At 42.9% G+C, this 14,518-nt stretch overlaps 1 protein-coding gene across 1 annotated transcript in view; it reads left to right on the plus strand.

The window, feature by feature from the left end:
- ulk2 (unc-51 like autophagy activating kinase 2) overlaps positions 1-14,518 on the plus strand; it is a 33,690-nt gene that overhangs the window by 12,251 nt on the left and 6,921 nt on the right. Inside the window, exons 4-15 of the mRNA XM_026193337.2 lie at positions 844-876; positions 2,961-2,997; positions 4,744-4,917; positions 5,255-5,328; positions 5,448-5,549; positions 5,636-5,694; positions 6,831-6,913; positions 7,502-7,552; positions 7,635-7,723; positions 8,069-8,237; positions 9,730-9,787; positions 13,963-14,112. Of these exons, the coding sequence (XP_026049122.1) occupies positions 844-876; positions 2,961-2,997; positions 4,744-4,917; positions 5,255-5,328; positions 5,448-5,549; positions 5,636-5,694; positions 6,831-6,913; positions 7,502-7,552; positions 7,635-7,723; positions 8,069-8,237; positions 9,730-9,787; positions 13,963-14,112 (1,079 nt within the window). The remainder of the gene's footprint in view (positions 1-843; positions 877-2,960; positions 2,998-4,743; positions 4,918-5,254; positions 5,329-5,447; positions 5,550-5,635; positions 5,695-6,830; positions 6,914-7,501; positions 7,553-7,634; positions 7,724-8,068; positions 8,238-9,729; positions 9,788-13,962; positions 14,113-14,518) is intronic.

Here is a 14,518-nt window from a genome sequence, read left to right on the forward strand (position 1 = left end):
GTTACTTACGAAGGACAAACAGAAACAAAAAAGATGGCTGCCCATATGGCTAAACAAACAAAAGAGGAGGAAAACCCAGAGTCAACCACACAGTGGGCCGTTGGACTGAGGCTGCTCCTCTAAACTAGTTTAGATAAACCAAACTGAAAACAGGAGTGCTGGTAACCGTCAACTCATCCTGTACTTAAACTAAGCTAACAGCAACAGAAAGATAAAGCCGCTGCTGATGGAGGTCAGTGGGAACGACCACCGTGCTGTCTTATGTGGTTAGGCTTCACCGACCAATCAGCACTAAGAATAAGTCAGTGAGAGCGCAGGTTAATAAGAGCAATGCACTGCGGTCACATGATCAAAGGATGAAACAGTGCAGAGACTTTTACAGATGATTTTAATCATTGGAAGCTACTAAACAGAAGCGCCATCATGCAAATATAATCATTTGACCTGTTCATCTCAGTTATGTCCACTAATTGGTTTCCATAGTCACCCCTTTACTTTCATCTGCCGCTCGTGCGTGACGTCAGCAGCTTGGCAACGGGTCAAAATTTCCCTCAGAAGTTGGCAACAACGTTTTCTCAGTTTCCAAGTCGAGTGGGCATTCTGGTGAACGTTCCCATTCAGAACGATGTTGCAGATTATTCTAACATCACGTACATGCATAGTAAGATGGAAGTAATAAAAATGCAGGTTCAGAAAAAGCCAGGTCTGTTATAAATGGCATCTGCAAGTAGTTTGGGTACGTTGTGTTTTCTCCAGTGGCTGTTTTGTCGTGTGTGTTTGGAGCTGACAGCTGCTGCAGGATAAATGGCTGCTGTAACAGATTCTGTGTCTCCTCTTTTCCAGGAAACGCCCAACTTTGTTTTCCTGGTCATGGAGGTAAGTATAGAAACATGACACTGTAGATAGTTGGAACATATGTGTTTTTTAAACACAGTAATGATTTATGGCCAGATGTCAGCATGTGCTCTTTCCCTCTGTGCTGGCGTAGGCTTCACTAATGTTCTGTTGTTGCTGCCTTTTTTTCTCTTAACCTCCTGATGACCTCACTCTGTACACGGTCTCCAACTTTCTGCACTTGTGTTGCAACACTCGGCTGGCTGCAGGATAGAAAACAAACCATCTCAGGGTTCTCTCTGACAACAAGCCTCTTTTCTAAGAATCAGATCTGCCTTGGCTTAAAATCTTGCTTTGGAGTTTTTAGGACATTACATTGTTAGAAACGTGACTTTGTTTGTCCTACAGCGAGGTTACATTACTCTGAGGATGTTGACATAACAGTTTTGTCGTCCATTTTCTTCCGCTTATCCGGGGCCGGGTCGCGGGGGCAGCAGCCCAAGCAGAGAAGCCCAGACCTTCCTCTCCCCAGCCACCTCCTCCAGCTTGTCTGGGGGTTTGTCATCATATGTATGAAAATTTTCAGAGCTGGCACTAGCTGAAGATTGGTGGAGCTTTGCTAATTAATTCTTATGGATATATTTCCAACTTCCATCCTTAAGAAGGAATAAGCACCACCGGATCATCAGGCCCTCGCTGGAATGTTAAGTATGAACTTGCCCTGGCCAAATTGGAGCTGTGCCCTCGTGTTTTGTTTGGGTGGAGAAACCTCGTCTTGTTCTGGTATTGGAAACATTAACCATAGGCCCCAAGCAAATGTGCCAGATGCAGTCCCAATGAAGAGAGCATTGTATTCACTGAACCCCGAGTCTGGAGGGGATAATATAAACAGTGAAGCTGTCAGAACACTGAATATTTCTTTGTTCATTCAGCAGCAGACATATCTTTGAAAACTGCTCTGGTATATTTATATTAGTGTTTTTTGTTTGTCTTTTAAAAGACCTGCCTACACAGATGAAACAAATAAAAGCATCTGTGTAAGCGATACAGGCGACATGTCTGATGCTCATCAAATGAACAAATAAAGTTCTACAGTTTGAATGTCAACTGACCAAAATCCACCAGTGCAAGTCTCTCTATAGAGTTGGTTTGTGATATGTTTACCTTCATTAGCACATGGTGCTTGTTGTTGTTACACTAAAGCGTTTGAGTGCATATTTTAGATGTTTTTAGACCCAGGCTTCAGTTGTTAGGTTGGCCAGTGTATGGAATTGTTACGTTACATTAATTACATCGTATACTTTGTTGGGATTAAAGTAAAAGGAGATAAGAACTACTAAATAAGTTTAAAAACCATACTAGCCTTATGTTGTTCAGCTGATATCTAGTCACAGATAGTCATGGTTAACCAAGTTGCCCATCTCTCTCTTCCAGTAGTAATGGCTGATGACTTTTCTGGTTGAAATCCAGCTTTCCATTCAGAAAACAAACAGCCTCTGGAAGCGCAGGATCTTCCCACAGTCGAGTTTACACTTATGATGATTTGAGAGTCAAGTCAACTAAACCCCTGTGGGGTATTTCAGGACAATGTTAGTCTGTGAAGCTCCACTGAACATGATGTAAAGTCAGCCCCTGTTTATCCTCTGCTGGAGGCAAGCCAATTGCTTTAAAATGCGTTATGGGTTGGCTTCCACTGTTACAGCATCAAGATGCAGCTTTTCGAAGGATTGTGTCATCCCTCCACTACAGATCAGAGCAGGGAAGCTTTTTGATCACCAACCGTCTGTACCTGGAGCTCACAGATTAAATGGAAGCAGATCCTAGATCAGTTTTTTTCTCAGCTTTTCTCATAACAGAGTATTATAGCCCTTTCCTTTAACTCACGGCTGCAGTCTCATCTGCCCCTTCTTCTTTTCACTCATGAGAAATCATTTCTCTCAAGTGGAGTTGTCAGCACTGGTAACCTTTAAGACATTTAGCAGGTTAACTAATAAACCTGCAGTAATCTGGACTAGGATTAAAATAAAAGCATGCCGAGGCACATGTATATGCATAAGGAGCCAATCAACTTGTTGAAACTGAATGTAATTGTTGCTGATGGTGTTTGTCTGTCTTTGCACACACAGTACTGTAACGGAGGTGATCTTGCAGACTACCTGCAAGGTAAGCATCTGTCTGCCCCACACACCTATTATTGTTCATCAAAACAAAGTAGCTAATGTAACTGTTGATATTATGATTATGTGTGCATGCAGTGGTGTATCATATCAGCATGTCTGCTCGTAAAGCAAAGAAAATAAAGGAAGTGTGAAGTTTACCAGGTCAGTTGTGAAGTTGAGGGTGGGGGTGTGGGTGGGGGATTGTCATGAGAGCAGGATGTGCCACCCTGACAAGAATCTGAAGCTGCACATGAGAAAAACCAGACAGTCAAGTTTCATGTTTGTGTTTGCATTTTGGATGACGCAGGTTACACACTTTAAGCTAACAGCCTTGGATCTGTGACCACAACCAAAAACTTGGGCTCTGTATGAAATATAAATGAAAGCAAAATCAGATTGTTTTCAAACCCATGTTGAAAATAAACAATGTTAAAGCGAGCAGTGTTGTTGCTATGATAGTCAAATAAGCAATTAATCAAAATAATTCTCAACTTTTGTTTTTTACTGTTGAATATTTACAGTAAGTTTTACTCGTGTAGCAAAACACTGATTTAAGAATTACATGGAAATATTGTAAAAATGTCACAAGGTTTAAATGCATATACTGAAGTCATCTTCAGAATTGATCTCAAAGGTTTGGGCTTAAAAAAAATCACATCTGCAATGACATCAAGGCTGTTGTTTGAGACCACTGTGTACACCGGGGAGGGTGGACCTCCAGGCCTCGAGGGCCGGTGTCCTGCAGGTTTTAGATGTGTCCTTGATCCAACGCAGCTGATTTAAATGGCTAAACGACCTCCTCAGCATGTCTTGAAGTTCTCCAGAGGCCTGGTAATGAACTAATCATTTGATTCAGGTGTGTTGACCCAGGGTGAGATATAAAGCCTGCAGGACACCGGCCCTCGAGGCCTGGAGTTGCCCACCCCTGACTTAGGATAAAGTGTTGTTGGCTTACTGAACAACTTTGCTGAAACACTCAGCCCGGACACCCGGACAGGACAGGTTCATTTAAACAAGCAAACTGTGACCTCGGCTTATTTGATGTAGGTGTTGGTGTCCAACACACTGTTTCTGTGAATAGTTTCACAGGGTTAAAACCAGGTCAGCTTCTAGAATCAAATCCTCCGAGTCGACGGCACCTTGATTAGATAAGAACATGTGTTTACACCTCTGTCCCATAAAAACACTGATTGTGCTGCTGGAACTGTTCTTATCACTGTACCTTTGCATGACGTACCTGCCTGCGTGGTGCTTTTTGCAGCATGGGTCACGGTCAGACCCTTCTGTGGATCCGTGATCCAGGAGCCTTGCTTGAGTAACACTAGTGGTTGTGAAATTGAAACCTTTGTGGGCAGAGCGCTACGTTACACTGGGCACCTTATGTGATTGTGTTCTTATTATTGGAGTGCTGCTGTGAACACTGCGTAGGTAACAGCCATTTAAATTGCATAATCTCTAGTAAATTATTCTACAGTTTACACAACTTTTCATGTTAGAAGTCGATCCGCTGTGCTGGGCAGAGAGCAGATTATCTATGCCCACAGAGTTTTTATGACTTTATGTCTTAACAGTAATGAACATTTTTCATTAGCAGGAACATGAGCGAAACATGGCACTCAAAGAATTTTGAATTGAAAACAAAGCGAGAATTTGACATAGATGCAGCTTAATGAACATTTTTGCTACATAAATGCTCCTTGAGGAAAAACATTGAACTGGATCCTGACTACTGTGGTCTTTTTTGTTTAAGCTAAGGGGACGCTGAGAGAGGATACACTGAGGGTCTTTCTACAGCAGATTGCTGCTGCCATGCGCATCCTCAACAGCAAAGGCATTATTCACCGTGATCTGAAACCACAGAACATCCTGCTGTCATACGTGGGTCGCAAGAAGTCCAACATCAGTGGCATCCGCATCAAAATTGGTAATGGAAGAAGAATGTCAGTTACTATCAGTTATTAAGTTACGTGCAGCGTAGTTTTCTCATAACTACATTTTGGAAGCGTGTACAGACCTATCATTGTTTCGCTTCGTGTCATTTACAGTGGCCAGAGGTTAAGTTTAAATCAATATGTTATAAATTCAGAAAGTTTTTATAAAAGTAATGCAGCCATGATGATGAGTAGCAGTGTTGTGTTGTTATACACCACAGTACGAGCTCTGTTTGGAGTGCAGGGCGTCTCCATTCATTCTTCATCCAACAATAGTGGTTTGTGTTACTGGTGATAACAACACGTGTGCTTCATGTCTCCGTTCTACAGCTGACTTTGGCTTTGCACGGTACCTCCACAGCAACATGATGGCAGCTACACTGTGTGGGTCCCCCATGTACATGGTCAGTGTGTTTTATTCTCTATATTTTCTGTGTGTCAGCTTTAAAAAAGATCTGTCTGCTCGGTTTGTTACATATAACTCTGTGTTGTGGTTCTTGGCTCGTGACCTGTTCTCTCTCAGGCCCCAGAAGTCATCATGTCCCAGAACTATGACGCCAAGGCTGACCTGTGGAGCATAGGGACGGTTATCTACCAGTGTCTGGTTGGAAAGCCACCATTCCAGGTTAACAGTGTGCACAACAAACCAATAACGCGTGGACCTGTCGGTGTTTGCGACTGTGCGTCTTATTTCTCAACTTATATTTTCAGGCCAACAGTCCCCAAGACCTACGGATGTTTTATGAGAAGAACAAGAATCTGCAACCCATGTAAGTCACCTTCACACCGTAGCCTCAGACACGAGATGCATAATAAATATGTGCAATCAGTCTGTTTCTTTCAAATAGATCAATAGATTTAACAGGATACAAGTGACACATAATACCTGAAGATTATGTTTTGAAGTTGGTGGCTTATACCTGTCTAGTTGAAAATGGGACTATACAGTATAGTTTTTAGGAACAGAAACTGTGTAGGTATGGTGTTATTTGCTGTTGCTGTGGATTGTGGTGAACATGTGACTTAAGAAAAGGGAAGACCATATAAGACCAACATAAGAGAGGAGGACACAGGTGAACATGAAGAAAAGGAAGCGAGTGAAGGCAGAGGAAAGGATTAAAGGATGCTGCACAGAGCTGAGGAAGAAGCTGAGACTGGCTTTGAGTGGTAGGAAAGAATTCAAGTCGGCTTTGAAGGCACAGCTTTGGTGCCGAGGCGTCTGTTGTTTCATCCAGGACATGGTTTGGGGCATGAAGGTGGTGTTCTGTCAGGTGTTACACCCCCAATTCTGACATATTTGAACTACTTGTATGCTTTGAATAGCAGCATAGGCTGAAAAGAACTAATTCAGTTTTAAATTAAGGTGTATATTCAATTTAGTTTCAGTTATATAACACTAAATCACACCCACGGGTGCCTCAACGTGCTTTATATTGTAAGGTATAGACCCTACAATAATACAGAGGAAACCCCAACAATCATATGGCCCCCTATGAGCAAGCACTTTGGTGACAGTGGGAAGGAAAAACTCCCTTTTAAAAGGAAGACACCTGTGTCAGCACCAGGCTCAGGGAGGGTCTGTCTGAGAGGAGGAAGAGGGCAAAAACACAAGCTGTGGGAGAGAGCCAGAGATCCATAGCGAATGATGGAGCCGTGGAGGAGTAGAAGTTCTGACTTCAGTTACTTAGTGCTACCTGCAGGTCAGTTTTCAAATGGTCTGTCAAGCTGTATCCAAACTGGCAGACTAACAGTACTGACTTTGTAATACGTACGTGATTAACAGTAACAATCCTATAAGCTACAGTGCACCCATTGCATTGTCTGACGTGCCTCAGAATGCACTGCACAGCTGATATGCACCCTGAGAGAAACAAAGTGTTGATGTTTCCATACTCTTACTACCCAGCATCCCGAGGGAGACGTCCCCACAGCTGAGCGATCTTTTGCTTGGGCTGCTGCAGAGGAATCAGAAGGACAGAATGGACTTTGGTACGTACTGACATCACAGTCTTTCAGTAGTGGTGCTTTCCATACTTTTCCTCTAATTTCAGTATAAAGTGTGTTAAACTGTGTAGGGTTTAAATAAGGATACTGTGCACAGTGAGACACTTTATTCCACTGTTTACCAGGGCTACAAAGTCAGTTGAATTTCAATACAAATCACGATTTTTGGTTTCCTACGATTAAATGAACAGGATAAACCAAGATTAAAAATGTTCCACTAATACAAGGCAAAACTTAAGAAATGATTTCAACACCTGACAGCCAATCACAGCTTTTCCTTGGACCACTGGCTGGACAGCTGCACGACTGTCCACAGATTCAAAGTTAGAAAGATGGAGAATCTAGATAAATAAATAAAACATATTGATGAGTAACGACTGGGAAAAAACTAACAGCCTAATTGGGATTTCAGTGTTTGTAAAAATGAAAACTTGACTCTGAGCTTTGACAGCAACTTTAAGAATGAAAATGAATCTGTGTGAGTCGGCTGGTTCTGATGCAGCAGGAGGGGAAGAGTAAGAAAGATGGGGTATATCGTGCTGTTTCTCACTTACCTATCCATCTCTCTCTCAGACACATTTTTCAGCCACCCTTTCTTGGAGTCGTCATCCACCATTAAAAAATGTAAGCACAAAGGTCAGAGTCTACAGCACATCCACGCCTCATCAACTTGAAACCATGATTAATGGTGAGTTTCCCCCCTCAGCGTGTCCAGTTCCTGTGCCCATCACCTCCAATCCTGTGACAGACAGCTCCTGTGGCAGCTCCCCATGTATCCGCTACAGCTCTCCTCCTGTGAGTTTGATCACATGTATCACATGGATTTGTCTGGGAAATGCACAGATCCTGTGTAAAAACACTTCAGCCTTATTTTTAGGTCCTCGTGTGTGCTGCCTTTGAATACTGCTAGCGTGAGTGCTGCTGCGGTTACATCTTCCGCTAGTTATAGCAATCTCTTCATGTCACTGCAGCAGGAGGAAAGGAGAGATTTCTCAGCAGTGTTCTCTGTAACAATGTAACGAGATTAGTTTGACAGTCAGCGCTGCCCTGCTTGGAAGACTTAATGGGATCAGTCAGGAGCCTCACTACAATTTATACTTCCTCCCCCTCCTCTCCCATACTCTCTCTGCATGTGAACAGTCTCTGCCAGACATGCAGACTCTAGCAGAGGATGGTCTGTCATCCCCTCCACTCGGTCCGCCCAACTTCCTGCAGCTGTCCAAAGAGTCTGCAGGAAGCACCAGCAGTAAGAACTCTTCTTGTGACACGGACGACTTTGTCCTGGTGCCCCACATCTCTGCTGACAGCTGTAAGTGCCAACACCTGTCTATATTTACACCTAACTTGCATCTTAATGTCTTCATTATATTAGCCGTCATGTCTTCTTTTCAACCGCTAGTACTGAGGTAGAACTAAAGACCTGCTTAAATTAATGACTCACATTTTATGATGCATTATCTAAAATGACTTTTAATGGTGATTGGAACATAAAAACATCATGTACCAAATGTTTAATAAAATAATAAATAATAAAATAATAATAAACTGCCTAAAAATGGCCCCCAAAATAATGTAAGCTTTAGCTTTTTCCAGGAAAGTTATATTTGTGCTTGATTTTTACTTTACTTTGCTGCTCCCATAAAGTTCAGTACTTTCAGTGCTATGTCTCTTTTATAATATCTGTGTGTCTACCCAGGACCTAACCTAGCAGTGCACCAGAGTCCATCACTGTAAACTTTGCCATAGTACTGCAAACTGCCTATTTCAGCCTGAGCTACATTATCATTTAATTCGACGATAAATGATAATTTAACATCAAAGACATAACTTCAGCACCATTCCATTATCTGTAATTTTAAAGGAATCTATACATATATCCATGGATCTGTGTGCAGACCATGTGGTGACTTCATGGTATCAGCTGGAGGGACTGCCAGGCTGTAACACATGCAAACTGAACTCAGTCTTTATTTACTGTGTATCAGAAGTATGTACTCATTAATTGAAGGTGACTGACATAGACCACTTGTTATATTGTAGACTGAAGTGGTTCTCCCATTAGTTAATTGTAGAGTATAAAATGCTCCAAGACTCCAGCAACTACACCAGTGTGAGTTATGTGCTTCACGTGTGATCTCAATATAACAGCTGACCAAATCACAGCTTTTATGGGAATTGCTAACCTATGCTATAGTAATGACAGCTGTAGCACCAGCATGTCGCACCATGTAGTCTACAGTGCAACTCTGGTGTAAACCAAACTCCAGCACACCTGATATTTCCTTAAGATTTTGTTTTGTTTTGGGGGTTTTTGTTAATAGAAAAAAGAAACTATTCCTAAGACTACTCGTAAATCTACAACATTTTACATTTCAGACAGTAATAGTGTGAGTTAGAATTGTCCAAAGAATAATGTGTTAAATGTTCCGTTTACTCAAACCCTCGAGTCGTTTAAAAACCCCATTAGGATGTAACGGTCAGGAATTTATCAGAGCTCACTGGACTTTTATTAGACTAGTTCTGTTTGGTTAAAAATGTCTCAACTCTTCATCAGAAAACCGAGAGACTGCTCACCTCTGTTTGTAACTGCTGTACAACAACATTGTGTGTTTAGTCTAAGGAGCTTGGAAACAAAAGCGTCTGGACTTCTTTAAGTTGCTTGAAGGCGTTTCACCTCTCATCCTTCTTTAACTGAAGAAGCTTCTCCTAGACTACGATGACCTGGATGACTGAGAACCTTCACAGACATTGTGTGTGTGTGTGTTAATGATTGTTTTCTTTCCTTTTTTCCTCATCCTCAGATGACCAACCAATGGGACCGGGTCGTCGGGCATCCAGCGAGTTTCTCATGTGTGGAGGGTGAGTACGAGGCTGTGCAACACATTCTGCTTAAGTTAGGTTGAATTTTCTGACCTTACCAAAATAATTATCAGCCGAAAAAGAAAATGCAGTTCTAAAGAGAGAACTGAAAGTTCACCATAAATGACTTCTGCTTCTGTCAGCAAGTTTGGCACTTGTCGTGTGTTGCTGTATGCACATAGCCCGAAGAGCAGAACTAGCAAAGTGTGTCTGCAGAGAGAGACTTGGACCAAACAGTGGATCAATTTGAAGTACTGCAGAGAGTAATGAGCCACCAAAGAGCAGCCACAGCAGACTCACACTCAGCTTTGACTTTCACTACCCATTGCTGTTTGTGTGCTTGCTCCCCATTTAGATGACAGGTGGTTTGCTGCTACCAGAATTCTGTGCCCTATAATGTTAAACCCCTGTTGACTGCAGGTGGCATGTAAAAGATGAGCTGGGTTAGAGTTGGCCACATTGAGGTGAATGGAGTTTTTCCAGACATAGCTGTGGTAGGGCTGACACGCCACATCTGTTTTTTTCAGTAATTATTTGTTTTGTTTAACAACAGTTAAGTGTGATTCATAAAAAAGGCTGTTACCTCACTGGATGTTGGAGATGCTTTGAATGCAGCCCAGCGTCACTAAGCCACCAGGCACCGTTTGTGGGCTGTGAATTGGATATTTTCAGGACAATAGGAGTGTGTCACGATGAGTCAGACTGTTTCACACAAAGACATGTTTGAATGCTCATATTATCCATTTTAATATGATCTATTTTTGTGTCAGCAGGGCTTACTTTCTTTCTTTGTATCACTATTTCTGTGAGCACTTGACAAACAGCCTGCTTCCAGCTTTATCCTGGGTAACCCCTAAATGGTGCCGATTTATTTATCTTGACTGAACGCTCCTGCCCACTACCAGCTCTTCGTGATTAATCGGTTACAAAGAAGATACCGAGCCAGACAACATGGTGGTGCTGTGCTAAAAACAGCACCAGACCCACAGAGAGGACTGTGTGTATTCGAATAAGAGTCCCCAAACCTCTCTTGCATTTTTTTAACACACGCAAACACAGTTTATGGAATAAATATTGTTCTTATTATAGTAAGTACTGTACACAAACACACTCTCACACTGCCGTTGACACGGCTTTCATCTCCTTTTGGCCTTCCATAGGCTTCCTAAGTTTATTCCCTTTGATCAGCTGGTGTTTTTCTTACTGCAGTAATGTGATAGTCCATATTGAAATACATTCAGACTTCCTTGTCCTACCTGTGATACCTGTGATGTTGTATTAAATTGCACACAACCCCACACTGATTCATTAATTCAGTTTAGTTTGATTAAGTTCCTTATTAATTTAATTGCATTTATATAGCGTCAAATCACAACAACAGGTGCCTCAAGGCATTATTGGGATTAGGGTTCAGGGTCACCTGATCCAGTCTTAACTATATGCTTTATCCAAAAGGGAAGTTTGGAGCCTGATCTTAAAAGCAGAGACGGTGTCTGTCTACCAAATCCAAACTGGGAGCTGGTTTCACAGAAGATGGGCCTGAAAGCTAAAGGCTCTGCCTCCCATTCTACTTTAAAATACTCTTAAATTGATCTTGAATTTGATTCTGCGTTTAACAGGGAGGCAGAGAAGAGAAGCCAGTATGGGGGATATGCTCTGTCTTTCTAGTCCCTGTCCAGTTCTGTCCTGTACTCTCAAGGAGATTTTAGGACAGCCTGATAAATAATGACTGACTTGTCCAGCCTAGAACTAATAAATACTAGTTTTTGATGATACTGCCCAAGCAAAGCATGTGTAGCATGGATCACGACTCCCCATTTACATGAACAAATTGGAGTCTATTAGATAGAATTCAAACCATTGGAGTGCAGTACCTATAAGTACCTATAAATCTCTGTGGCGTGCTCCAATCTCTGTAATCAAAATTTATGGTCCCCAAATCAAAAGCTGCACTGAGGGCTAGCAGGACGAGCACAGACATGAGTGCGCAGTCAGAGGCCAGATCATTTGTAACCTTCACGCTGTTTCTGTGCTGAAAACTGACTGAAACTCTTCAAATAAACCATGTTTGTAACAGATGTTCTAACAAATCATCAGTTAGCTGTTTGCAACTAGTCATCAAGAATGTTTGGTGAAGTCAATCTTATAGAAAGCTGAGTTCAGTTTCACTGCCCATGTTAGACCTGATTACTGCGGCAGGCATGCAGCGTACCCCTAACGCTGTCTGGGAAAACACCCCAGGCGAGCAGCACTTGTTTGTCTTCTGAGCGATGCTGACACGAATGCTTTTCCGAGCCTCTTACGCACAGTTTCTACATTCTGCAGGTGTGCACATCTCTGCCGGTGGTTTTGTGACTGCATGGACTCATTCACACAGACTTTGCGATGCAATGCAGCCATCAGGCAGGCTTGAACGTTTAACATGAACAGCTACTACAGCCGTGGCATCTCAGGTTGTCTGTAATCACCATTTGACCCTACAGACAGCTGAGCACCAGTGTGTGTGTATGCCCCTCCCCCTGCATGCAGAGTGGTGCAAGCAGCAGCCACCCTGGGGAGAAACCCTGGTAAATGGAGCACACATTTTAGCCTAACACTGTTAATGCAGACAACTTCAAACTCAGCAGGATAGATAGATGGTAAAACCCGTAAGTATTTTGATTGAATACAGACCCAAAATTCAAGTTAAAGGTTAATATGAGAGTTAAATACTACCTTGTGTAGTATTTTGCATACATTTGCTTGCTCTCTGTGACTACTTTCTCGTGCCCCTGTCCTTCCCCAATGCTTTGCACTTCGTCTCCCTACTTTCCTGTTTTTCATGTGTAACCAGCTCCAAGCCAACGGTCCTCACTACTCTCTGTTCCCGTTTTGCTCACACTTGCTCCATTTCAGCTTCCTATGTGTCTATTCTGTGCTGTGCCCCTCTAACACCCTCTGCTGCCAGCTTTACTCCCTCCCTCTACTGTTCTCATGGTTTTGTTTTTCCCCTTAACAATAAGTCTTCAGTGCTTACATAAATGAGTTAATCATTGACACACAGGAAGAACCAATTTTCATTTCATTGCAGTAGTTGTCCCTAGCAATTTGGAAACAGCAGGCACACTCTCCAAAACCAAAGCCTTGTTTATCCTGTTTTCTTTGTCCTGAATTGGAGTCCAGAGAAAGGATGAAAGGTGGCACAGGAAGGGAGTGTGGACCCTGGGGGTAGCGAGAGGAGCGTGTAGAGATATTGTTACTGTAAAAAAACAGACAAAGCAAGTGATGGTGATGAATGAGGACACTTTTTAGATGCTGACATGGTTTAAAAACCAGGTCGTCGGAGACGCAGCTGAGTTTGAAGATACAGCCTCGCTCTCTTTCTACTCTTGGCTCTTTTTGAAGAGCAGCTGTTCACTGACCAAATGTTCTTTCTCCTTTTTAAAGCCAATAACAGCAGCACGCAACACCTTTCTCCATATTAACAATGGCCAGGCTCAGTAAAGCTTTTAGCAGCTTAGAGAAAATGGATCGCTTCAACAAGGCTCATTACCTCACATGCTAGTGGTGCAGCACGTGCTAGTGTTTATTTCTCAGAACTGCAGATATGCCACAAAGCAGCTGCTCTCGGGTTCTTTGTCTGGACTAGTCCAGCCTCACGTGTCCTCCTCCCTCCCTCCCTTATGGACCCTTCCAGGCTTTCATTATTACATAACGGGTTTCTAACTCGTGTCACCTTTAAAAAACATTAAGAACATATAGGATGTTTTTTTTAAAGGCCCTGTTTAGGTGTCATTACCTTACGCTCAGAACATTTTGTCTCCTCTGGAATGATAAAAGAATGTAAATGCACTTCCCCTCCCGTGTCTGTACAGCAGAGGACCGCCCTCATGCGTGCTATTGGCTGCCCCTACATGTAGTCCTGCCCCAAGCAGAGTGAAGTCTGAAGCTGATTGGTCTTGCCTGTGTTTACATGGAAGCCTCTGTCCCTGAGAGGCTGGGCTAAAACTGAACTTCCCCAACCTGCCTCCATCTGAGCGTAAACAAAGACCTCAGGGCTGTGAAAGTTCACAAGCTGTAACTTTTGGACTTACCATGACAATTGAAACTCCAGACAACTTCACGCAAACAAGCAAGCAGCAGCAACTTCAAACACATTGGCTAACGACGCTCCTTTCTCACTTCGTCCCCTCCAGGCAGCCACAGCCCACCCCAGGACAGACGCCTATGGTGTCCCCGCGGGCTGAGACCACCCCCATTCCAGTTCCTACGCAGGTTCGCAACTACCAGCGCATCAAGCAGAATCTGTCCAGTAGCCCGAACACCACACTCTACAGCTCCCCCAGGTAAGGACTCTGCTGGGATTGCTCAGTCAACTTATCGAGTGGCAATGATGAACTGCAGAGGAATGCTTAACTCACCACAACTATTTCATCAGCCATAAGGTTTCACTGAAATTACATCAGTCAACTGCCTGCTTGAGTTTATGGCCTTACTGAGGGGTTTGTTGACAGTTTCACGTGAAGACAGAAGAGAAGGGATGGCACGTTGTTTCTCAGGGAAACTAGTTACATGATAGTGTAGTGGTTTACATATTCGCCTAACAAGGGAAAGGTCCTCGATCGGATCCTGGGAGGAGACACAGATCCCTCTGGGGTTATGTCAGGAAGGGCATCCCGCGTAAAAATCTGCCAAATCAAATATGTGGAGCTACTCACTGTGGCATTGCTAATGGCTCTGTTATTAGAAGTT

The sequence above is a fragment of the Astatotilapia calliptera genome, chromosome 14 (genome assembly GCF_964374335.1).
Source record: "Astatotilapia calliptera chromosome 14, fAstCal68.1, whole genome shotgun sequence".
NCBI lineage: Eukaryota > Metazoa > Chordata > Actinopteri > Cichliformes > Cichlidae > Astatotilapia > Astatotilapia calliptera.